The sequence below is a fragment of the Petromyzon marinus genome, chromosome 63, assembly GCF_048934315.1.
Source record: "Petromyzon marinus isolate PM22_M1 ecotype Great Lakes invasive population chromosome 63, UKy_Petmar_22M1.pri1.0, whole genome shotgun sequence".
NCBI lineage: Eukaryota > Metazoa > Chordata > Hyperoartia > Petromyzontiformes > Petromyzontidae > Petromyzon > Petromyzon marinus.
In genome coordinates, this window is record NC_133729.1 from 4,898,391 (window position 1) to 4,924,121 (window position 25,731).

The following is a 25,731-nucleotide window of genomic DNA, read 5'->3' on the forward strand; positions in this document are numbered from 1 at the left end:
AATCAATTAAAACCCGAAATGGTTTATCAAATCCTTCCAATTATTGCTAAGCCAGAATCCATCTTCTTGGTTGAAATTGTCTCTGTGTTTGTATATGTGGATAGCCTCATGAACGAATCTCTCATGGTAGCCAGATGGCTTGCAAAGAACCTCTGTCTTGGAGAAGCCAATGTCAAGTGAGCCTACTGAATTATAACAGTGATCTGCCACGGCCGAGGTGTTGGCCCTACCGTGTTTAAGGTCTGCTTTGTGTTCACGAATGCGGTCCGAGACATGTCGTTTGGTTTCTCCAATGTAACTACTACGTCATTTAGATAGACGTCGTTTCGATTTACGACGTTTCGATACACTTGGTTGTGATCTACGTCGTTTCGATTCACGTCGTTTACATATTAGTCATCGGACCTATCAGGAACTCATCCCCCCCCCACACCCACAACGTAATCCGTGGTATTACAGCGTTGTGTGGGATGCTGTTGGCCTGAATGAGGCGAAATCAAATAATAATAATAATATTATCACTACGACACAAACACGCCCATCCCCCCTAGCTGGCAGAGGGTGGGTGGGGGGTGGAGGTGAGGTAATCAACTGGACATCTATAATAAAAAAGAGCTTCATAGCTCATCGGATTACTTCAGTATAAAAATATATCCTTCTGATCATTATTATCGGCATCGCTCCGCTCACGAGGGCTGTTGCGAGTACCGGGGTTGCGAGCCTGCGTCGCCCCCTAGCGGCTACGGGGCGGCGTTGTTGCCGTTGAAAAAATAAAATAAAAATCGCCCCACGACGACGGAGCACGGAGTCGATAATGGACGCCACCGCGTGGCCTTAAAAGAGAAATCAAATCTATATTGATATTCTTGGTTCTTTCGGTAAAGTCACGTAGAAAGGAAACAATAAAATAATAAAAATATTATTTTTTCACGTAGAAGGGAAACAATAAAATAATAAAAATATTATTTTTTCACGTAGAAGGTAAATAATAAAATGATAAAAAATATTATTTTGTTTCCCTTCTACGTGACTTTACCGAAAGAACCAAGAATATGAATCCCTGCAGTCACGAAAGCTTCAAATCAAAATTTAAACCTATATGTATAATAAAAGTGAAATTTGTGAATATGTGTGTCTGTTCGAAATGTTTCAAGCATACTTCCCAACATGCAACAAACGTGAAATTTGGCATGTGGGTAGCTTTCAGACTGTACACAATGCAAAAAGTATAAAAATAGACTTCAGTATATTTTTTTGGGGGGGGAGGGGCGCAATAATGGATATATTTTGCACGGCAAGTGAGCGGTTACGTAACATCTGTGATGTCACCCGCATGCGGCAGCGTCACGCAGTGTGCCTGCTGACGTCACGCACTCCCCCCCCCCCAACCCTCCGCGTAGGCCGCGTATGAATCCAAGAGAAGTCCTGGGCGACGCCTGGTAGTAAAGCTCGTTGTATATAAGCAGCAGGCGACGGTTCAGACAATGACCGTTCTTTATGCGTAGCTATCAACCCCTTATCAGTGCCCTACCTTATCACAGACCAATTCAGGACCTTATTGGTCACCCCGCGCCCCTTATAAATCTCAACGTTCATCCTACAAAGTGCCATCACAAGGAAGAAACACTCACCACTAGTGCACTCACCACTAGTACACTCATCACTAGTACACTCATCACTATACTCATCACTATTACACTCATCACTAGTACACTCACCACTAGTACACTCACCACTACATACCTGTAAATCCCTTATCAGTGCCTTACCTTATCACAGACCAATTCAGACCTTATTGGTCACCCCGTGCCCCTTATAAATCTCAACGTTCATCCTACAAGGTGCCATCACGAGGGAGGAACTCAAAGAAACAGACAAAAACGTTTTTACTATTATTATTCTGCCTGTGTTGAAATGGCCGCGCGCCGTATGGACTGCACGTAGCCAACCGCGCTAATCAGAGGTGGCGGGGGAAGGACAGCAAACTAAAAACATTCATGCGGAGGGAGCTGGTAGGAACGTTGGGTCGCTCGGTCAATGGCCAGGGTCAACGGCACCACCACGTGGTGTATTCCGCACAATATGCCCGACTGTGAGGGCGGGCACAAGCCGGCGTGAGTAGGTGAAACGTTGAGTTTTATAAGGGCACCACGGGGTGACCAGCCCCTCCCCACCCAGCCCCACCCCTCCCACCCCCCACCCAGCCCCTCCCCACCCTCCCCTCCCCACCCAGACCCTCCCTCCCTAACCAGCCCCTCCCTCCCCACCCAGCCCCTCCATCCCCACCCAGCCCCTCCCCATCCTCCCCTCTTCACCCAGCCCCACCCCTCCCATTTATGGGTGCACGACGGACGGACAGACACAATAATCCCCTGTGGGCTGGTGTAACCAGGAGGTTCCTACCAGTAACACGAAAAGCAGTTCTAAATAAGTGGGTCTCTGTGTGAGGCTATGGGTCTCTGTGTGAGGCTACGGGTCTCTGTGTGAGGCTATGGGTCTCTGTGTGAGGCTATGGGTCTTTGTGTGAGGCTATGGGTCTCCGTGTGAGGCTACGGGTCTCCGTGTGAGTCTATGGGTCTCTGTGCGAGTCTATGGGTCTCTGTGTGAGTCTATGGTCTCTGTGTGAGGCTGTGGGTCTCTGTGTGAGGCTATGGGTCTCTGTGTGAGGCTATGGCTCTCTGTGTGAATCTATGGGTCTCTGTGTGAGTCTATAGGTCTCTGTGTGAGGCTATGGGTCTTTGTGTGATGCTATGGGTCAGTGTGAGTCTATGGGTCTCTGTGTGAGGCTATGGGTCTTTGTGCGAGGCTATGGGTATCTGTGTGAGGCTATGGGTCTGTGTGAGTCTATGGGTCTCTGTGTGAGGCTATGGGTCTCTGTGCGAGGCTATTGGTCTCTGTGTGAGTCAATGGGTCTCTGTGTGAGTGTATGGGTCTCTGTGGGAGTCTATGGGTCTCTGTGTGAGGCTATGGGTCTCTGTGTGAGTCTATGGGTCTCTGTGTGAGGCTATGGGTCTGTGTGAGTCTATGGGTCTCTGTGTGAGGCTATGGGTCTCTGTGTGAGTCTATGGGTCTCTGTGTGAGGCTATGGGTCTCTGTGTGAGTCTATGGGTCTCTGTGTGAGGCTATGGGTCTCCGTGTGAGGCTATGGGTCTCTGTGTGAGGCTAGGGGTCTCTGTGTGAGGATATGGGTCTCTGTGTGAGGCTATGGGTCTTTGTGTGAGGCTATGTGTCTCTGTGTGAGGCTATGGGTCTTTGTGTGAGGCTATGTGTCTCTGTGTGAGGCTATGGGCCTCTGTGTGAGGCTATGGGTCTTTGTGTGAGGCTATGGGTGTCTGTGTGAGTCTATGGGTGTCTATGTGTGTGCCTACGAGTCTCTGTGTGAGTCGAGTCGGGTCTGGGTGGGGCGTGAGTTAGGGTCTGAGGTGTCAGAAGCACGGTTGGCAACGTACGGTGCGAAAGAAGTTCAACATACATACATAGACTCGCACAGAGACCCACAGACTCGCACAGAGATCCATAGACTCACACAGAGACCCATAGACTCACACAGAGACCCATAGACTCACACAGAGACCCATAGACTCACACAGAGACCCATAGACTCACACAGAGACCCATAGACTCACACAGAGAACAATAAACTCACACAGAGACCCATAGACTCACACAGAGACCCATAGACTCACACAGAGACCCATAGACTCACACAGAGACCCATAGACTCGCACAGAGATCCATAGACTCGCACAGAGACCCATAGACTCACACAGAGACCCATAGACTCACACAGAGACCCACAGACTCGCACAGAGATCCATAGACTCACACAGAGACCCAGACTCGCACAGAGACCCATAGCCTCACACAGAGACCCATAGCCTCACACAGAGACCCATGAATAAACACGCATGTGTATTTAGTAAAATATCTTCGGCTGCCCATCACGAACGATGACGACCGTGGAGCACAGCGATCATCAGCAGCAGCAGAAGCATCAACAGCAGCAGCAGCAGCGGCGGCAGCAGCAGCAGCATCTCCCCTGCACGCCGGTGGGATGAGAGGCCCAGCCACACCGCGGCCAAGAGTCGCTGCTCGTCCGCCGGACGGCATTCGCGTCGTTGTGCCAGCTGCTGCTGGCTGGTGGCGGTTGATGCCGGTCGGTTTAATTTCCACCCTTCGTCAGCCGCCCTTGGGCCAGGCGGCCACGGCCACTTCTCTCTTCACCGCGCACGGTTGGCTCTGACGTTGCCTGCCACGGCGGCGGCGGTGGTGGTGACGGCGGTGGTGACGGCGGTGGTGACTGTGGTGGTGGTGGTGGTGGTGACGGCAGTGGTGGTGACGGCGGTGGTGACTGTGGCGGTGGTGGTGACTGTGGCGGTGGTGGTGACGGCGGTGGTGGTGTTGACGGTGATGACGGTGGTGGTGGTGATGACGGTGGTGACGGCGACAGCGATAGTGGCGATGGTAGCGGCGGTGGTGACGGTGGTGACGGCAGTGGTGGCGACGGTGGCGGTGGTAGCGGCGGTGGTGACGGCGACGGTGCTGATGGTGACGGTGGTGACGGTGGTGACGGCGGTGACGGTGGTGGTGGTGACGGTGGTGACGGCGGTGACGGTGGTGGTGGTGACGGTGGTGACGGTGGTGACGGTGACGGTGACGGCGGTGACGGTGGTGACGGCGATGACGGTGGTGACGGTGGTGACGGTGGTGGCGGTGGTGACGGTGACGGTGGTGACGGTGGTGACGGTGACGGTGGTGACGGTGGTGACGGTGGTGACGGTGGTGACGGTGACGGTGGTGACGGTGGTGACGGTGGTGATGGTGATGGTGGTGGTGATGGTGGTGACGGTGACAGTGGTGACGGTGATGGTGGTGGTGTGTCCACGCACGTGACCTCACGAGACCCCCCACGATGCCCACCGGGCCGCTTCTACCGGTGGGAGCCGCCCCCGTCGCCCGCCGAGTTCACCACGGCGTGAAAGCACCGGAGCAGATCCCTCACGTCACTGTCCTGTGACACGGTGACACACACGGGGACACACACGGTGACACGGTGACACACACGGTGACACGGTGACACACACGGTGACACGGTGACACACACAGTGACACGGTGACACACACGGTGACACACACGGTGATACACACAGTGACACACACGGTGACACACACAGTGACACGGTGATACACACAGTGACAGACACGGTGACACACAGTGACACACACGGTGACACACACGGTGACACTGTGACACACACAGTGACACACACAGTGACACACACAGTGACACGGTGACACACACGGTGACACGGTGACACACACAGTGACACACGCGGTGACACACACGGTGACACACACAGTGACACACACAGTGACAGACACAGTGACACACACAGTGACACACACGGTGATACACACGGGGACACACACGGTGACACACACGGGGACACACACGGTGACACGGTGACACACACAGTGACACACGCGGTGACACACACGGTGACACACACAGTGACACACACAGTGACAGACACAGTGACACACACAGTGACACACACGGTGATACACACAGTGACACACACACAGTAACACACAGTGACACACACAGTGATACACACGGTGATACACACAGTGACACACACAGTGACACACACAGTGACACACACAGTGATACACACGGTGATACACACAGTGACACACACGGTGACACACACAGTGACACACACAGTGACACACATGGTGACACGGTGACACACACAGTGACACACACAGTGACACACACAGTGACACACGCGGTGACACACACGGTGACACACACAGTGACACACACAGTGACAGACACAGTGACACACACAGTGACACACACAGTGATACACACAGTGACACACACGGTGACACACACGGTGACACACACGGTGACACGGTGACACACACACAGTGACACGCACAGTGACACACACGGTGACACACACGGTGACACACACAGTGACACACACGGTGACACACACAGTGACACACACAGTGACACGGTGACACACACAGTGACACACACGGTGACACACACAGTGACACACACACGGTGACACACACGGTGACACACAGTGACACACATGGTGACACACACGGTGACACAGTGACACACACGGTGACACGGTGACACACACGGTGACGCACACAGTGACAGACACACGGTGACACACAGTGACAGACACGGTGACACACACAGTGATACACACAGCGACACACACACGGTGACACACACGGTGACACACGGTGACACACACGGTGACGCACACGGTGACACACACGGTGACACGGTGACACACACGGTGACACACACAGTGACACACACGGTGACGCACACAGTGACAGACACGGTGACACACAGTGACACACACAGTGACACACGCGGTGACACACGGTGACACACACGGTGACACGGTGACACACACGGTGACACACACAGTGACACACACGGTGACACACAGTGACACACACAGTGACACACGCGGTGACACACACGGTGACACACGCGGTGACACACACAGTGATACGCACGGTGACAGACACGGTGACACACACAGTGACAGACACACGGTGACACACAGTGACAGACACAGTGACACACAGTGACACACAGTGACACACACAGTGACACACACAGTGACACAGTGACACACACAGTGACACAGTGACACACACAGTGATACGCACGGTGACAGACACGGTGACACACACAGTGACAGACACACGGTGACACACAGTGACAGACACGGTGACACACACAGTGACACACAGTGACACACACAGTAACAGACACGGTGACACACACAGTGACAGACACAATGACGCGTGCGGTGACACACACAGTGACACACACAGTGACACACACAGTGACACACAGTGACACACACAGTAACAGACACGGTGACAGACACAGTGACAGACACAATAACGCGTGCGGTGACACACACAGTGACACACACAGTGACACACACGGTGACAGACACGGTGACAGACACAGTGACACACACAGTGACACACACGGTGACAGACACGGTGACAGACACAGTGACACACACAGTGACACACACAGTGACACACACTGTGACACACACAGTGACACACACACAGTGACAGACACGGTGACAGACACAGTGACACACACAGTGACACACACAGTGACACGGTGACACACACAGTGACACACACAGTGACACACACAGTGACACACACGGTGACAGACACAGTGACACACACAGTGACACGGTGACACACACACGGTGACACACACAGTGACACACACAGTGACACGGTGACACACACGGTGACACACACAGTGACACACACGGTGACACACACAGTGACACAGACAGTGACACGGTGACACACACGGTGACACACACAGTGACACGGTGACACACACGGTGACACACACAGTGACACACACAGTGACACACACAGTGACACACACAGTGACACACACAGTAACAGACACGGTGACAGACACAGTGACAGACACAATGACGCGTGCGGTGACACACACAGTGACACACACAGTGACACACACAGTGACACACACGGTGACAGACACAGTGACACACACAGTGACACACACAGTGACACACAGTGACACACACGGTGACAGACACGGTGACAGACACGGTGACACACACAGTGACACACACAGTGACACACACACGGTGACACACACTGTGACACACACAGTGACACACACAGTGACAGACACGGTGACAGACACAGTGACACACACAGTGACACACACAGTGACACGGTGACAGACACAGTGACACACACAGTGACACACACGGTGACACGGTGACACACACAGTGACACACACAGTGACACACACAGTGACACACACAGTGACACGGTGACAGACACAATGACACACACAGTGACACACACGGTGACACGGTGACACACACAGTGACACACACAGTGACACACACAGTGACACGGTGACAGACACAGTGACACACACAGTGACACACACGGTGACACGGTGACACACACAGTGACACACACAGTGATACACACAGTGACACACACACGGTGACACACACAGTGACACACACACAGTGACACACACGGTGACACGGTGACAGACACGGTGACAGACACAGTGACGCGTGCGGTGACGTGCGCGTTGGAACGCGCGGCGACACGAGACAAAGATCCCCCGTGTAGCCTTAACAGACTGTTGGGGCAAGTGCTGTTGGCGAGCAGCACCTGTGAAGGCCGGCACGGCACACGCCCGGCCGCCTTTGTCTCCACAGCGGCGGTGTTTACTACACACCGCATCAGGTTACTCATTTGAGGCTGAGTCGACCTAGGGGACGCCCAGGACCGGCTCAGGTAATGGTCACTGGTGTTGGTGGCCATGAGCGGGAATCAAGCCACGGCGCTTGTGCCAGGCCAGGTGCACCTTGAGGCCACGTGAAGTGTCGAAGGCTCGCTGACTGCAGGTCTCGGGACAGACCCAGCATGTGGCATGGGTTGGCTGACTGAGATGACCGCTAGATGCACCACCAACACCTGTGCCCCCTGCTGTGCCAAATTGCTGCATTTTAGCCGCCCGGCGACTCCGCTCGTTGTTGTGAGCGTCGCTGCTCCGCCCTCCGTTGTTGCTGGAGGGCGACTGCCTCCAACTGCCCAGTAGCAGCGTCCTTCACGAGCCTCCTCCACAGAGGCCGATCTTGACACCGCTGGTACCGCTCATCGGCAAGTCCACTCAGCTCCACGTCCTCCTGTACCACATCACTCCTCAATCCGGCCGAACAAAAGCTGTTTCGGCATGCGGTGGCTGGGCATGCGGGCTACATGACCCAGCCATCGCAGCCTCGCCTGCCGGAGGAGCTCACCGATGGGAATGTGTCCAGATCTTTCAAGGATTTGTGAGCTCCTCACACAATCCAGCCTGCTGGTTAAACCCAGGATGGATCGTGGGTGCCACACACAGTGACACGTGCATTGACACCCATACGGGAGTTGGTACGTTGGTGTGTTTGTCGCTGTGTGAGTGAGAGTGTCGCTGTGAGTGAGAGTGTAACTGTGAGTGAGAGTGTCACTGTGAGTGAGAGTGTCACTGTGAGTGAGAGTGTCACTGTGAGTGTCACTGTGAGTGAGAGTGTCACTGAGTGAGAGTGTCACTGTGAGTGTCACTGTGAGTGTCACTGTGAGTGTCACTGTGAGTGAGAGTGTCACTGAGTGAGAGTGTCACTGTGAGTGTCACTGTGAGTGTCACTGTGAGAGTGTCACTGTGAGTGAGAGTGTCACTGTGAGTGAGAGTGTCACTGTGAGTGTCACTGTGAGTGAGAGTGTCACTGTCAGTGAGATGGTCACTGTGAGTGAGAGTGTCACTGTGAGTGAGAGTGTCACTGTGAGTGTCACTGTGAGTGAGAGTGTCACTGTGAGTGAGAGTGTCACTGTGAGTGAGAGTGTCACTGTGAGTGAGAGTGTCACTGTGAGTGTCACTGTGAGTGAGAGTGTCACTGTGAGTGTCACTGTGAGTGAGAGTGTCACTGAGAGTGTCACTGTGAGTGTCACTGTGAGTGAGAGTGTCACTGTGAGTGAGAGTGTCACTGTGAGTGTCACTGTGAGTGTCACTGTGAGTGAGAGTGTCACTGTGAGTGAGAGTGTCACTGTGAGTGTCACTGTGAGTGTCACTGTGAGTGAGAGTGTCACTGTGAGTGTCACTGTGAGTGTCACTGTGAGTGAGAGTGTCACTGTGAGTGTCACTGTGAGTGTCACTGTGAGTGTCACTGTGAGTGAGAGTGTCACTGTGAGTGAGAGTGTCACTGTGAGTGTCACTGTGAGTGTCACTGTGAGTGAGAGTGTCACTGAGAGTGTCACTGTGAGTGTCACTGTGAGTGAGAGTGTCACTGTGAGTGAGAGTGTCACTGTGAGTGTCACTGTGAGTGTCACTGTGAGTGAGAGTGTCACTGTGAGTGTCACTGTGAGTGTCACTGGGAGTGAGAGTGTCACTGTGAGTGAGAGTGTCACTGTGAGTGTCACTGTGAGTGTCACTGAGAGTGAGAGTGTCACTGTGAGTGTCACTATTAGTGAGAGTGTCACTGTGAGTGAGAGTGTCACTGTGAGTGTCACTGTGAGTGTCACTGAGAGTGTCACTGTGAGAGTGTCGCTGGCTCAGCGTACGTTTGTGGTGGACTCATCATCATCGTCGTCGTCCGTGCTGGTGCTGTCCTCACTGTCCACTTCGAAGTCGTCCTCGTACAGAATCTCAGCCAGGGCCGGATCATCCGGGATCTCTGCGGAGACACGAGTATGGGCGGGACACGTGCGGAGACACGGTGAGACACGGGGGACACGGTGAGACACGGGGGACGCGGTGAGACGCGGGGGACACGGTGAGACGCGGGGGACACGGTGAGACGCGGGGGACACGGTGAGACACGGGGGACACGGTGAGACACGGGGGACACGGTGAGACGCGGGGGACACGGTGAGACACGGGGGAAGCGGTGACACAGAGAGACAGGGAAAGGGTGGACGTGGGGAGACATGGCGATCTACGAGCACCTGGAGAGGCAAGGGGACGTGGCAAGCTACCGGGTTGACGGTGAAACACGGGAGATGCATTTATATAGAGAGACACGGGGATGGGTGAGACACGGGGGACACACACACAGAGACACAGGGATACACGGGGACACAGACAGAGAGACAGGGAGACACGGGGACACACACACGGACACAGGGAGACACGGGGAAACACACAGAGACACAGGGAGACACGGGGACACAGATAGACAAGGAGACACGGGGACACACACAGAGACACAGGGAGACACGGGGACACAGAGAGAGAGATACATGGAGAGACGGACACACACACAGACACAGGGAGAGACGGGGACACACACACACAGACACAGACGGGGACACAGATAGACAGGGAGACACGGGGACACACACAGACACAGGGAGACACGGGGACACACACAGAGACACAGATAAACACGGGGACACACACAGAGACACAGGGAGACACGGGGACACACACAGAGACACAGGGGGACACAGAAAGAAAGATACAGGGAGATACGGGGACACACACAGAGACACAGGGAGACACGGGGACACACACACAGAGACACAGGGAGATACGGGGACACAGAGAGAAAGATACAGGGAGAGACGCGGACACACACAGAGACACAAGGAGACACAGGGAGACACGGGGACACAGAGAGAGAGACACAGGGAGACACGGGGACACACACAGAGACACAGGGAGACACGGGAGAGAGAGACAGGGAGACACGGGGACACACACACAGACACAGTGAGACACGGCGACACACAGAGATACAGGGAGACACGGGAGAGAGAGACAGGGAGACACGGGGACACAGAGAGAGACACAGGGAGACACAGGGACACACACAGACACAGGGAGACACGGGAGACACGGGGACACACACAGACACAGACACAGGGAGACACGGGAGAGAGAGACAGGGAGACACGGGCACACACACACACACAGAGACAGGGAGACACGGGGACACACACACACACAGACACGGCGACATAGAGAGAGATAGACAGACAGGGGAGACACGATGGGACACGGTGAGACACGGTGGGACACGGTGAGACAGGGAGACACGATAGGACACGGTGAGACACGGTGAGACAGGGAGACACGGTGAGACACGGTGAGATAGGAGACACGGTGAGACACGGTGAGACAAGGAGACACGGTTAGACACGGTGAGACAGGGAAACACGGTGAGACACGGTGAGACAGGGAGACACGGTGAGACACGGTGAGACAGGGAGATACGGTGAGACAGGGAGACACGATGGGACTCGTTGAGACACGGTGAGACAGGGAGACACGGTGAGACACGGTGAGACAGGGAGACACGGTGAGACACGGTGAGACACGATGGGACACGGTGAGACACGGTGAGACAAGGAGACACGGTGAGACACGGTGAGACAGGGAGACACGGTGAGACACGGTGAGACAGGGAGACACGGTGAGACACGGTGAGACAGGGAGACACGGTGAGACAGGAGACACGGTGAGACAGGAGACACAGTGAGACACGGTGAGACAGGGAGACACGGTGAGACACGGTGAGACAGGGAGACACGGTGAGACACGGTGAGACAGGGAGACACGGTGAGACACGGTGAGACACGGTGAGACACGGTGAGACAGGGAGACACGGTGAGACACGGTGAGACAAGGAGACACGGTGAGACACGGTGAGACACGGTGAGACAGGGAGACACGGTGAGACAGGAGACACAGTGAGACACGGTGAGACAGGGAGACACGGTGAGACACGGTGAGACACGGTGAGACAAGGAGACACAGTGAGACACGGTGAGACAGGAGACACAGTGAGACACGGTGAGACAGGGAGACACGGTGAGACACGGTGAGACAAGGAGACACGGTGAGACACGGTGAGACACGGTGAGACAGGGAGACACGGTGAGACAGGAGACACAGTGAGACACGGTGAGACAGGGAGACACGGTGAGACACGGTGAGACACGGTGAGACAAGGAGACACAGTGAGACACGGTGAGACAGGAGACACAGTGAGACACGGTGAGACAGGGAGACACGGTGAGACACGGTGAGACAGGGAGACACGGTGAGACAGGAGACACGGTGAGACAGGAGACACAGTGAGACACGGTGAGACAAGGAGACACGGTGAGACACGGTGAGACAGGGAGACACGGTGAGACACGGTGAGACAGGGAGACACGGTGAGACACGGTGAGACACGGTGAGACAGGGAGACACGGTGAGACAGGGAGACACGGTGAGACAAGGAGACACGGTGAGACACGGTGAGACAGGAGACACGGTGAGACACGGTGAGACAGGAGACACGGTGAGACAAGGAGACACGGTGAGACACGGTGAGACAGGAGACAGGAGACACGGTGAGACAGGGAGACACGGTGAGACACGGTGAGACACGGTGAGACAGGGAGACACGGTGAGACACGGTGAGACAGGGAGACACGGTGAGACACGGTGAGACAGGAGACACGGTGAGACAGGAGACACGGTGAGACACGGTAAGACAGGGAGACACGGTGAGACACGGTGAGACAGGGAGACACTGCGAGGGGGTGGTAAGCCGTGTGTGTTGATGCTGGGGGGGGGAGGGTGGTGGTGAATGTTTGCTGAGGGGTCGTGGCGAGGCGCGTGTGTGATGGGAGGCGGATTTGCATGGAAATTGATTTAATCTGAGAACACGGGGGGAGGGGGCATGGCCGGAGAGTTCTGTGAGAGAGTGTGAGAGAGTGTTGTTCTAGAGAGTGTGCGAGAGTGTGGCAGAGTGTGAGAGAGTGTGGCTCTAGAGAGTGTGAGAGAGTGTTGCTGTAGAGAGTGTTGCTCTAGAGAGTGTGAGAGAGTGTTGCTCTAGAGAGTGTGAGAGAGTGTTGCCGTAGAGAGTGTGAGAGAGTGTGAGAGAGTGTTGCTGTAGAGAGTGTGAGAGAGTGTGAGAGAGTGTTGTTCTAGAGAGTGTGAGAGAGTGTGGCAGAGTGTGAGAGAGTGTGGCTCTAGAGAGTGTGAGAGAGTGTTGCTGTAGAGAGTGTTGCTCTAGAGAGTGTGAGAGAGTGTTGCTCTAGAGAGTGTGAGAGAGTGTTGCCGTAGAGAGTGTGAGAGAGTGTGAGAGAGTGTTGCTGTAGAGAGTGTGAGAGAGTGTGAGAGAGTGTTGTTCTAGAGAGTGTGAGAGAGTGTGAGAGAGTGTTGCTCTAGAGAGTGTGAGAGAGTGTTGCCGTAGAGAGTGTGAGAGAGTGTGAGAGAGTGTTGCTGTAGAGAGTGTGAGAGAGTGTGAGAGAGTGTTGCTCTAGAGAGTGTGAGAGAGTGTTGCCGTAGAGAGTGTGAGAGAGTGTGAGAGAGTGTTGCTGTAGAGAGTGTGAGAGAGTGTGAGAGAGTGTTGTTCTAGAGAGTGTGAGAGAGTGTGAGAGAGTGGTGTTCTAGAGAGTGTGAGAGTGTGGCTCTAGAGAGTGTGAGAGAGTGTGGCTCTAGAGAGTGTGAGAGCGTGTGAGAGAGTGTTGCTGTAGAGAGTGTGAGAGAGTGTGAGAGAGTATGATAGAGTGTGGCTCTAGAGAGTGTGAGAGAGTGTGAGAGAGTGTTGCTGTAGAGAGTGTTGCTCTAGAAAGTGTGAGAGAGTGTTGCTCTAGAGAGTGTGAGAGTGTTGCCGTAGAGAGTGTGAGAGAGTGTGAGAGAGTGTTGCTGTAGAGAGTGTGAGAGAGTGTGAGAGAGTGTTGTTCTAGAGAGTGTGAGAGAGTGTGAGAGAGTGGTGTTCTAGAGAGTGTGGCTCTAGAGAGTGTGAGAGAGTGTGGCTCTAGAGAGTGTGAGAGCGTGTGAGAGAGTGTTGCTGTAGAGAGTGTGAGAGAGTGTGAGAGAGTATGATAGAGTGTGGCTCTAGAGAGTGTGAGAGAGTGTTGCTCTAGAGAGTGTGAGAGTGTTGCCGTATAGAGTGTGAGAGAGTGTGAGAGAGTGTGATAGAGTGTTGCTGTAGAGAGTGTGAGAGAGTGTGGAGTGTTGCTCTAGAGAGTGTGAGAGAGTGTGAGAGTGTTGCTGTAGAGAGTGTGAGAGAGTGTGAGAGAGTGTGGCTCTAGAGAGTGTGAGAGAGAGTGAGAGAGTGTGAGAGAGTTGCTGTAGAGAGTGTGAGAGAGTGTGAATGTTGTTCTAGAGCAGTGGTTCTTAACCTTGTTGGAGGTACCGAACCCCACCAGTTTCATATGCGCATTCACCGAACCCCTCTTTAGTGAAAAATAAAATGTGATTTTTTTCAAATTCAAGACATAGATATGTTTTTTACTGGTACACAAAATGAGCCGTGCATGAACATTACCTTGTTCAAAGAATAAAACCAACACAATGCATAAACTCACAACAAATTACATACCTGGAAATCAATGTGACTTCTGCTGTTGCCTTTGAGAGATCAGTTCAGATATGCGTGGCTTCACCTTGGCAAGTGCCACTCTCATGTCATTTTCACAGCAAAGTCTGTTCCTTTTCTTCGTTTTTATGTCCAGCATCCTCGAAAAGGATTGCTCACAAAGATATGTTGTAACAAATGGTATAAAAAAATCCAGGGCTTTCTTAGCAATAACTGGATACTTGTTCATTTGTCGACACCAAAACGTTGAGAGCGTTGTTGTTCTGAAGAGTTGCTGTTGAACCTGGCTCTGCTGAATTTCAATGATTTCGTCGAGGAATTCATCATTGACATCTGCTGTTTCAACAGCAAACGTGAACGGCTGTCTCACCCATGCTGGATATGACTCTCTTGTAGGGAAATATCCGTCGAGAGACTTTGCAAGCTCATCTAAGTGCGTGGCAATTGTTTGCTTCAGTTCCGTGGATACAGAAATATCTCCGATTCCAGACACATCTTCGATCTTACTTGCACAGTCGTCCAGAAGCGGGAAGTTTGCGAAGTTATTGTTCTCTGTTCGTCGTTTCCATAACGGTAGCTTTTTTTGAAAAGCCTTCAGGTGTTCTTCCGCTTCCATGATATTGACTCCACCACCCTGCATCTGCTGATTGAGATGATTGAGAGCTGCGAATATATCAGCCATGTACGCTAAAATGAGAATGAACTCAGGATTTTTGAAGCAATCTGCACGGCAGTGTTGGTGCTCTTGCAAAAACAGGGCTAATTCCACACGCATGGCAAAAACACGATTCAGCACCTGTCCCCGGGATAACCACCGAATATTAGAATGGAGCAGAAGTACCTCAAATTCAGAGCCCATTTCTTTACACAGCTCACTGAAGATGCGGTGCCTCAGAGCACTTTTTCGCACATAGTTCACACATTCCACCACAGTTTTTAATACTTCTGCCATTTTTGGAGGTAAGGTTTTTGTTGCCAACGCATGCCTGTGCAGAATACAATGCGTCACAATGATGTGTGGTGCATCGGCCTTTACTAGCGCACCAAAACCAGACTTTCTTCCCAGCATGACTGGAGCTCCGTCCGTACAAACTGCAGAAACCATATCCCATGAAAGATTGTTGTCTCTGAAGAAGTCATCCACAAGCTTCTTCACATCGGCTGCCTTCGTTGTTGTTGTAAGAGGCTTACAAAATAAAAACTCTTCTTTTATCATGTCGTCTTTCACATAGCGTACAAAAACAGCAAGCTGGCTTAGATCAGAAACGTCTGTGGTTTCGTCGAGTTGAAGGCTGAATTTTGCCGGGCTTGAAATCAGATCCGCGACTACTTGAGCCAAGATGTCTTTACTCATGTCTTCTATTCTGTCACTGACGGTGTCATTTGAAAGGGGAATTTGGGATAATTTACCTTCGGCCGCTGTTCCGAGTATCAGATTCGCCATCTTTAATGCAGCTGGTTTCACAAGTGTTTCACCAATGGTGTGTGGCTTGCCCTGCTTTGCGATCAGGTAAGCAACTTCGTACGATGCTGTCAGGATCGGTTTGTTAACAGGTACAAATCCAAGAGCAGGCAGAGTGGCCCTTTCATCGAATCTGGCTCTCTTCACCCTGAATTCAGCAAGTGTTGTGTTCTTGTATTCCCCGTCTCCATGCAGCTTCAAGAAGTGTTCCTTTAGTTTTGCCGGTGCAAGACTAGAGTTGCTCAACTTGGCGTTGCAAATCATGCAGATAGGACGCTCACTCCCATCACGTTCCGTGATACATGAGAATCCATGTTGTACATATTCGTCCGACCACTTTCTTCTTTTGCCCGACATAGTTAGTATGGATAAAATATTAAAGAAATCACACGACGTACGACAACAACAGTCACACGTTGACTACTGAGTACGCACTAAATTCCCCGCAGCGCTGATTGGCCAAGCAGTGTAGCATGATCATCTGCAGCCAGTGATGGCCAAGCGGGCCGTGTGTGTCATCACAAATTTACACAATAATTCAAGTGTGTCCGGACCTCCGTGGCGGGGGCTCTGCCGAACCCCTGAGATCGACTCACCGAACCCCTGGGGTTCGATCGAACCCAGGTTAAGAACCACTGTTCTAGAGAGTGTGAGAGAGTGTGAGAGAGTGTGGCTCTAGAGAATGTTAGAGAGTGTGAGAGAGAGTGGCTCTAGAGAGTGTGAGAGAGTGTGAGAGCGTCCCCTTCTCTCAGCTTGTGAAACGTGGTCCCCTCTAATGGAACATCTCCCGCTGGCCTGCCCTCGATCCGTCCTGGCTTTGACCAGGCTGGATTGTGTGAGGAGTTCACAGAGCCATGAAAGATCTGGACACAGTCCCATCGGTGTTAGAGGTACAGCTAATACAGGGACAGCAGAGATGAATTCACCCACTCAGTACAATCATCGCTCCAGGATTGCAATTCGGCCCGCGATATATTTGAGCCGATTGTATCTTTCCCCACTGGCACGGGGGGGGGCAGAGATGGGGGGGGGGGTGGCAGCGATGTCCCCGCCACCAGCCTCTCACCGTAGCCCTGTCCGTCACGCACGGCCAGGCCCGAGTTCCCGCCGGCCCCGGGGGCCACGTGTCCCTCCATCCCAGGGCCCACGTGTCCCTCCATCCCAGGGCCCACGTGTCCCTCCATCCCAGGGCCCACGTGTCCCTCCGTCCCGGCGCTCCTCCTGTCTGAGCGCCGGAGCGATTCTAACTCCTCCTCCTCCGCCGTCGCGGCTTCGTCGATGTTCTGGAGGGGGAGAGAGACGGGCGAGGTGACGTCACCTGGATTGTGAGTCCACGTGTCTGTGTGTGCGTGCGTGCCTGTGTGTGTCTGTGTGTGCGTGCGTGCCTGTGTGTGCGTGCGTGCCTGTGTGTGCCTGTGTGTGCGTGCGTGCCTGTGTGTGTGCGTGCGTGTGTCTGTGTGTGCGTGCGTGCCTGTGTGTGTCTGTGTGTGCGTGTGCCTGTGTGTGTCTGTGTGTGCGTGCGTGTGCCTGTGTGTGCCTGTGCGTGACTGTGTGTGCGTGCCTGTGTGTGCGTGCGTGCCTGTGCGTGCCTGTGTGTGTGTGCGTGCCTGTGTGTGTCTGTGTGTGTCTGTGTGTGTCTGTGTGTGCGTGTGTGCCTGTGTGTGCGAGTGCGTGTGTGTGTCCGGGCGTGGTGTTGGCCACCCACTCACTCGTTTGCCGCCCCGGCCTTCATAGGTGCTCGCTAACAGCACTTGTCCCAACAGTCTGTTAAGGCTATACGGGGGATCTTTGTCTTTGGGTAGGTGTGTGTGTCTGGGGAGTGGTGGCTATGAACCCGGCCACCCGAATTCGATTCTCGCTCACGGCCAACACTGGTGACGATTATCTGAACCGGTTCTGGGCCTCCTCCCCTAGATCGACTCAGCCTCAAATGAGCACCTGGTGCGGTGTGTAGTAAACATCGCCACTGGGGAGACAAAGGCGGCCGGGCGTGGTCCTGGCCACCCACCCCCTCGTGTACCGTTCCCGCACATCATAGGTGCTCGCTAACGGCACTTGCCCCTACAGTCTGTCAAGGCTATACGGGGGATCTTTGTCTTTTTTTGCGTGTGTGATTGTGCCCCCCACCATGAGCGCTCTCAAGTGGTTGGCCGTGTTGCGCATGCGGTTGTTGTTTCTCTGCCGCAGGTTGTTGAGTCGGTGATCCTCAGCCACCTCCCTGGACACACAGAGACACACAGAGACACACACACAGAGACACATAGAGACACATAGAGACACACACACAGAGACACACAGAGACATACACACAGAGACACACAGAGACACACACACAGAGACACACACACAGAGACACATAGAGACACACAGAGACACACACACAGAGACACACAGAGACACACACACAGAGACACACAGAGACACACAGAGACACACACACAGAGACACACAGAGACACACAGAGACACACACACAGAGACACACAGAGACACACAGAGACACAGAGACACACAGAGACACAGAGACACACAGAGACACAGAGACACACATACAGAGACACACAGAGACACACACACAGAGACACACAGAGACACACACACAGAGACACACAGAGACACACACACAGAGACACACACACAGAGACACACACAGAGACACATAGAGACACACACACAGAGACACACACAGAGACACACAGAGACACACACACACAGAGACACACAGAGACAAAGGTCCCCCGTGTAGCCTTAGCAGACTGTCGGGGGCAAGTTGCGTTCGCGAGCAGCACCACCTATGAAGCCTACCGGCACTGCGGCACACGAGGGGGCGGGTGGCCAGCGCCACGCCCGGCCGCCTTTGTCTCCCCAGTCGCGATGTTTACTACGCACCGCACCAGGCGCTCATTTGAGGCTGAGTCGGCCTAGGGGAGGCCCAGGACGGCTTCGGATAACAGTGCACAGCTCCCAGTAGCTTCCCAACATGGGCCGGAAGAGCGTTCCAGACGGCCGCAGAAGCGCATCTGAAAGCGCGCGATGCAGCGTGCGAGTCCACGGGTCTCTGCGCGATGAGTCTGTGGGTTTCTGCGTGAGTCCACAAGTCTTTATGTGCGCACGATGAACTTGTTTCGCACCACGTGTGGCCACCCGTGCTAATCGTGTTTTGTGTGCCTGTGGTGGGCAGCGGTGGTGTAGCGGTTAGCGCACTGGGCTATGAACCCGGTGACCCCAATTCGATTCCTGCTCAAGGTCAACATTGAGTACCTGGTGCGGCGCGTGGTGAACATCGCTACTGGGGAGACAAAGGCGGCCGGGCGTGCTGCTAGCCGCACAAACTCCCTCGCGTGCCGTGCCGTGCCGGCATAGGTGCTGCTCGCTAACGGCACTTGCCCCGATAGTCTGTTAAGGCTACACGGGGGAGGAATATTTGTCTTTGTTAGACTGATGGCCTCAATCTAAGTTTTGTCTCGTGGTTGTTGTTGTTGTTGTTTGACTTTGCATCCCACTGGGATTTTTTTTGTTGTTGCACGCAGCGTTGGCGGTGTACACGGTGATTTTTTTTACAGGAATATTTTGCTGCGGTGTTTTTTTTTTTCCATGGATATTCTGTTTTTGCACGGTCACACACATCGTCACTTTAAGATGTGTTGTTGTTGTTTTTATTGTGTTGTTGTGGTTGCACCCGATTCAAGAGCCGAATGGCTCACAGGGCTGCACCAAAATAAATTAAACCGAAATAAATAACCCTGTCCGTCAACGCGCTGCCTTACGAAGCCGGCGAACAATCGATAACGAGCATCTGAAACCGCTCATGGGTGTCGCCTAGGTAGACTCGGCCTGAAATGAGCACCCAGTGGCGCTGTGCGAACACCAGGTACTGGGGAGACAAAGGCGGCCGGGGCGTGGCCCGCCACGTGGTTACGGGCCACGCGGGGTGGGGGGGTGGTGGTGGTGGTGGTGGGGGGGGGGACGATCTTCGTCTTTGTTCCTCACTGGAGTTTTCTTGCGTGGAGGTCGGCTGTCTGGAGCTTGCGGATCCGCATCCTCTCACGCGGGGTCATGGCACGCACCTGCGCGCAGGCGCGCAGCGTCTCCAGGTGCACCGTGCGCTGCCTGCAACGCACACGCACAAAGGCAAAGGTCCCCCGCGTAGCCTTGCCAGATTATTGGGGCGAGCGCTGCTAGCGAGCACCTTTGAAGGCTGGAACGGCACGCGAGTGGGCGGGCGGGCGGGTGGGTGGCCAGCACCACGCCCGGTCGCCTTTGTCTCCCCAGTGGCGATGTTTACCACACACCGCGCCGGGAACGCATTTGAGGCTGAGCTGACCTAGGGGAGGCCCCAGGACCGGTTCGGACAATGGTCACCGGTGTCGGTGGCCGTGAGCGGGAAGTAGCGCAGCGTAGCGCTAACCGCTGCACCACCGCTCCCCCCCCCCCACACACACACACAGGCATGTGTACACACACACACAGGCATGTGTACACACACACACAATCACAGGCATGTGTACACACACAGGCATGTGTACACACACACACAATCACAGGCATGTGTACACACACACACAATCACATGCCTGTGTGTGTGTACACACACAGGCATGTGTACACACACACACAATCACAGGCATGTACACACACACACAGGCATGTGTACACACACACAATCACAGGCATGTGTACACACACACACACAGGCATGTGTACACACACACACACAGGCATGTGTACACACACAATCACAGGCATGTGTACACACACACAGGCATGTGTACACACACACACACAGGCATGTGTACACACACACACAATCACAGGCATGTGTACACACACACACTCACAGGCATGTGTACACACACACACAGGCATGTGTACACACACACACAGGCATGTGTACACACACACAGGCATGTGTACACACACACACAATCACGGCCAGCTCAGCCGACGGGTGCCATCGTCACAAGCCAGCCGAGGCACGCCACGTGTCTGATGGAATTCGGGCGTGCGACGAGGAGGGAGGGAGGGAGGGTTGAAATGATTCGGTGTGGGCAAACATTCGGGTTGCCCTCTAATCTTCACCTCCTCTCCGCTACCAGCGCTGGGCGAGGAGACCCTCACGTGCACACGCGGTGGGGGGTAGGTGTATATGCTTGTGTGGGTGCGTGTCTGTGTGCTTGTGTGGGTGCGTGTCTGTGTGCTTGTGTGGGTGCGTGTCTGTGTGCTTGTGTGGGTGCGTGTCTGTGTGTTTGTGTGGGTGCGTGTCTGTGTTTGTGTGGGTGCGTGTCTGTGTGCTTGTGTGGGTGCGTGTCTGTGTGCTTGTGTGGGTGCGTGTCTGTGTGTTTGTGTGGGTCAGTGTCTGTGTGTTTGTGTGGGTGCGTGCCTGTGTGTTTGTGTGGGTGCGTGTCTGCGTGTTTGTGTGGGTGCGTGTCTGCGTGTTTGTGTGGGTGCGTGTCTGTGTGCTTGTGTGGGTGCGTGTCTGTGTGCTTGTGTGGGTGCGTGTCTGTGTGCTTGTGTGTGTGCGTGTCTGTGTGTTTGTGTGGGTGCGTGTCTGTGTTTGTGTGGGTGCGTGTCTGTGTGCTTGTGTGGGTGCGTGTCTGTGTGCTTGTGTGGGTGCGTGTCTGTGTGTTTGTGTGGGTCAGTGTCTGTGTGTTTGTGTGGGTGCGTGCCTGTGTGTTTGTGTGGGTGCGTGTCTGCGTGTTTGTGTGGGTGCGTGTCTGTGTGCTTGTGTGGGTGCGTGTCTGCGTGTTTGTGTGGGTGCGTGTCTGTGTGTTTGTGTGGGTGCGTGTCTGCGTGTCTCTGTGCACAGAGCGATAGTGGGGAGCGGTGGTGTAGCGGTGTTAGCGTGCTGAGCTATGAACCCGGCGACCCGGGTTCGATTCCCGCTCACGGCCAATACCGGTGACGATTATCTGAACCGATCCTGGGCCTCCCCTAGGTCGACTCAGCCTAAAATGATTACCTGGTGTGGTGTGTAGTAAACATCGCCACTGGGGAGACAAAGGTGGCCGGGCGTGGTGTTGGCCACCCACCCCCTCGCGTGCCGTGCCGGGCCTCATAGGAGCTCGCTAACAGCACTTGCCCCTACAGTCTGCTATGGCTACAATGGGGGTCTTTGTGTGGGTGAGTGTGATTGCGTTTGTGTGGGTGAGTGTGGTTGAGTTTGTGTGGGTGAGTGTGGTTGAGTTTGTGTGGGTGAGTGTGGTTGAGTTTGTGTGGGTGAGTGTGGTTGAGTTTGGGTGGCTGTGTGAGTGGATGAGTGTGTGGCTGTGTAGGCGAGTGTGGACGAGTGTGTGGTTGTGTGGGTGAGTGTGTGGTTGTGTGGGCGAGTGTGTGGTTGTGTGGGCGAGTGTGTGGTTGTGTGGGGAGTGGGTGGGTGGATGTGTGTTTGGCTGGGTGGCTGTGTGAGTGTGTGTGTATGGGTGAGTGTGGGTGGGTGGGTGGGTGAGTGTGTGTGTGTATGGGTGAGTGTGGGTGCGTGTGGGTGAGTGTGGGTGGGTGGGTGAGTGTGTGGCTGTGTGGGTATGGGTGAGTGTGGGTGAGTGTGTGGCTGTGTGGCTGTGTGAGTGTGTGGGTGAGTGTGAGTGAGTGTGTGGGTGAGTGAGTGAGTGAGTGTGGGTGGGTGAGTGAGTGAGTGTGTGGCTGTGTGAGTGTGTGGGTGAGTGTGAGTGAGTGAGTGTGTGGCTATGTGGCTGTGTGAGTGTGTGGGTGAGTGTGGGTGGGTGGGTGGGTGAGTGTGTGGCTGTGTGGGTATGGGTGAGTGTGGGTGAGTGTGTGGCTGTGTGGCTGTGTGAGTGTGTGGGTGAGTGTGAGTGAGTGTGTGGGTGAGTGAGTGAGTGAGTGTGGGTGGGTGAGTGAGTGAGTGTGTGGCTGTGTGAGTGTGTGGGTGAGTGTGAGTGAGTGAGTGTGTGGCTATGTGGCTGTGTGAGTGTGTGGGTGAGTGTGGGTGGGTGGGTGGGTGAGTGTGTGGCTGTGTGGGTATGGGTGAGTGTGGGTGAGTGTGTGGCTGTGTGGCTGTGTGAGTGTGTGGGTGAGTGAGTGAGTGAGTGTGGGTGGGTGAGTGAGTGAGTATGTGGCTGTGTGAGTGTGTGGGTGAGTGAGTGAGTGTGTGGCTATGTGGCTGTGTGAGTGTGTGGGTGAGTGTGGGTGGGTGAGTGAGTGTGGGTGTGTGTGGCTGTGTGAGTGTGTGGGTGAGTGTGAGTAAGTGTGGGTGGGTGGGTGAGAGAGTGTGTGGCTATGTGGCTGTGTGGCTGTGTGAGTGTGTGGGTGAGTGTGAGTGAGTGTGGGTGGGTGAGTAAGTGAGTGTGTGGCTATATGGCTGTGTGAGTGTGTGGGTGAGTGAGTGAGTGTGAGTGAGTGTGAGTGAGTGTGAGTGAGTGTGGGTGAGTGAGTGTGGGTGAGTAAGTGTGGGTGAGTAAGTGTGGGTGAGTGAGTGTAAGTGTGAGTGAGTGTGGGTGAGTGAGTGAGTGTGAGTGAGTGAGTGAGTGTGAGTATGTGAGTGTGGCTGTGTGGCTATGTGGCTGAGTGTGAGTGAATGAGTGAGAGTGAGTGTGTGAGTGAGTGAGTGTGAGTGAGTGTGGGTGGGTGAGTGTGTTAGTGAGTGTGAGTGTGTGAGTGAGTGAGTGAGTGTGAGTGTGGGTGGGTGGGTGAGTGAGTGTGAGTGAGTGAGTGTGAGTGAGTGTGAGTGAATGAGTGTGGGTGAGTGAGTTTGGGTAAGTGAGTGTGGCTGTGTGGCTGAGTGAGTGTGAGTGAGTGAGAGTGAGTGAGCGTGAGTGAGTGTGTGAGAGTGTGGCTGTGTGGCTATGTGGCTGAGTGAGTGTGAGTAAGTGAGAGTGAGGTTGAGTGTGTGAGTGAGTGAGTGTGAGTGAGTGAGTGTGGGTGGGTGGGTGAGTGAGTGTTAGTGAGTGAGTGTGAATGAGTGAGTGTGAGTGAGTGAGTGTGAGTGAGTGAGTGTGAGTGAGTGTAAGTAAGTATGAGTGTGAGTGAGTGTGAGTGAGTGTGAGTGAGTGTGGGTGAGTGTGAGTGAGTGAGTGTGAGTGAGTGTGAGTGAGTGTGTTAGTGTGAGTGTGTGTGAGTGAGAGTGTGTGTGAGTGAGTGTGAGTGAGTGTGAGTGAGTGAGTGTGAGTGAGTGTGAGTGAGTGTGTGTGAGTGTGAGTGAGTGTGAGTGAGTGTAAATGAGTGAGTGTGAGTGAGTGTGAGTGAGTGTGAGTGAGTGTGAGAGTGAGTGTGTTAGTGTGAGTGAGTGAGTGTGAGTGACTGTGTTAGTGTGAGTGAGTGTGAGTGAGTGAGTGTGAGTGAGTGAGTGTGAGTGAGTGTGGCTGTGTGGCTATGTGGCTGAGTGTGAGTGAGTGTGAGTGAGTGTGAGTGAGTGAGTGTGAGTGAGTGAGTGTGAGTGAGTGTGTTAGTGTGAGTGAGTGAGTGTGAGTGAGTGAGTGAGTGTGAGTGAGTGGGTGAGAGTGAGTGTGAGTGAGTGTGTTAGTGAGTGTGAGTGAGTGTGAGTGAGTGTGAGTGAGTGTGTTAGTGAGTGTGAGTGAGTGTGAGTGAGTGTGAGTGAGTGTGTTAGTGTGAGTGAGTGAGAGTGAGTGAGTGTGAGTGAGTGTGTTAGTGTTAGTGAGTGTGTTAGTGTGAGTGAGTGTGAGTGAGTGAGTGTGAGTGAGTGAGTGTGTTAGTGAGTGAGTGAGTGTGAGTGAGTGTGTTAGTGTGAGTGAGTGTGAGTGAGTGTGTTATTGTTAGTGTGAGTGAGTGTGAGTGAGTGTGAGTGAGTGTGTTAGTGTGAGTGAGTGTGAGTGAGTGTGTTAGTGAGTGTGTTAGTGAGTGAGTGTGAGTGAGTGTGTTAGTGAGTGTGAGTGAGTGTGTTAGTGTTAGTGTTAGTGAGTGAGTGTGTTAGTGTTAGTGAGTGTGAGTGAGTGTGTTAGTGAGTGTGAGTGAGTGTGTTAGTGTTAGTGTTAGTGAGTGAGTGTGAGTGAGTGAGTGTGTTAGTGTGAGTGAGTGTGTTAGTGTTAGTGAGTGAGTGTGAGTGAGTGAGTGTGAGTGAGTGTGAGTGAGTGAGTGTGAGTGAGTGTGTTAGTGAGAGTGAGTGAGTGTGTTAGTGAGTGTGTTAGTGAGTGAGTGTGAGTGTGTGTGAGTGAGTGTGTTAGTGAGTGTGAGTGAGTGTGAGTGAGTGTGAGTGAGTGAGTGCTCACAGGGCTCACACCAACTCACGGCACTTGGGACGTCTCCTCCTCCCCCTGCTCCGCTCCGCACCGCCTCCTCTCTGCTCCCAGCTGCTCCTCCAGCCGTGAGAGGGAACTCTGTGGCAGAGGTCGGGGGGTCAGGGGAGGCTGGAGTGGGAGA

The 25,731-nt window shown here is 53.9% G+C and overlaps 1 protein-coding gene across 1 annotated transcript in view; it reads right to left on the reverse strand.

Moving 5' to 3' along the window:
• Positions 1-4,871: 4,871 nt before the first annotated feature.
• Positions 4,872-25,731, reverse strand: part of LOC116956059 (serine/threonine-protein kinase Nek11-like) — a 46,053-nt gene continuing 25,193 nt past the window's right edge. The window contains exons 9-14 of the mRNA XM_032977490.2: positions 25,600-25,688; positions 20,392-20,511; positions 18,530-18,620; positions 17,469-17,685; positions 10,181-10,293; positions 4,872-5,011 (exon numbers count right to left, since the gene is read on the reverse strand). Of these exons, the coding sequence (XP_032833381.1) occupies positions 4,931-5,011; positions 10,181-10,293; positions 17,469-17,685; positions 18,530-18,620; positions 20,392-20,511; positions 25,600-25,688 (711 nt within the window). The 3' untranslated portion in view covers positions 4,872-4,930. The remainder of the gene's footprint in view (positions 5,012-10,180; positions 10,294-17,468; positions 17,686-18,529; positions 18,621-20,391; positions 20,512-25,599; positions 25,689-25,731) is intronic.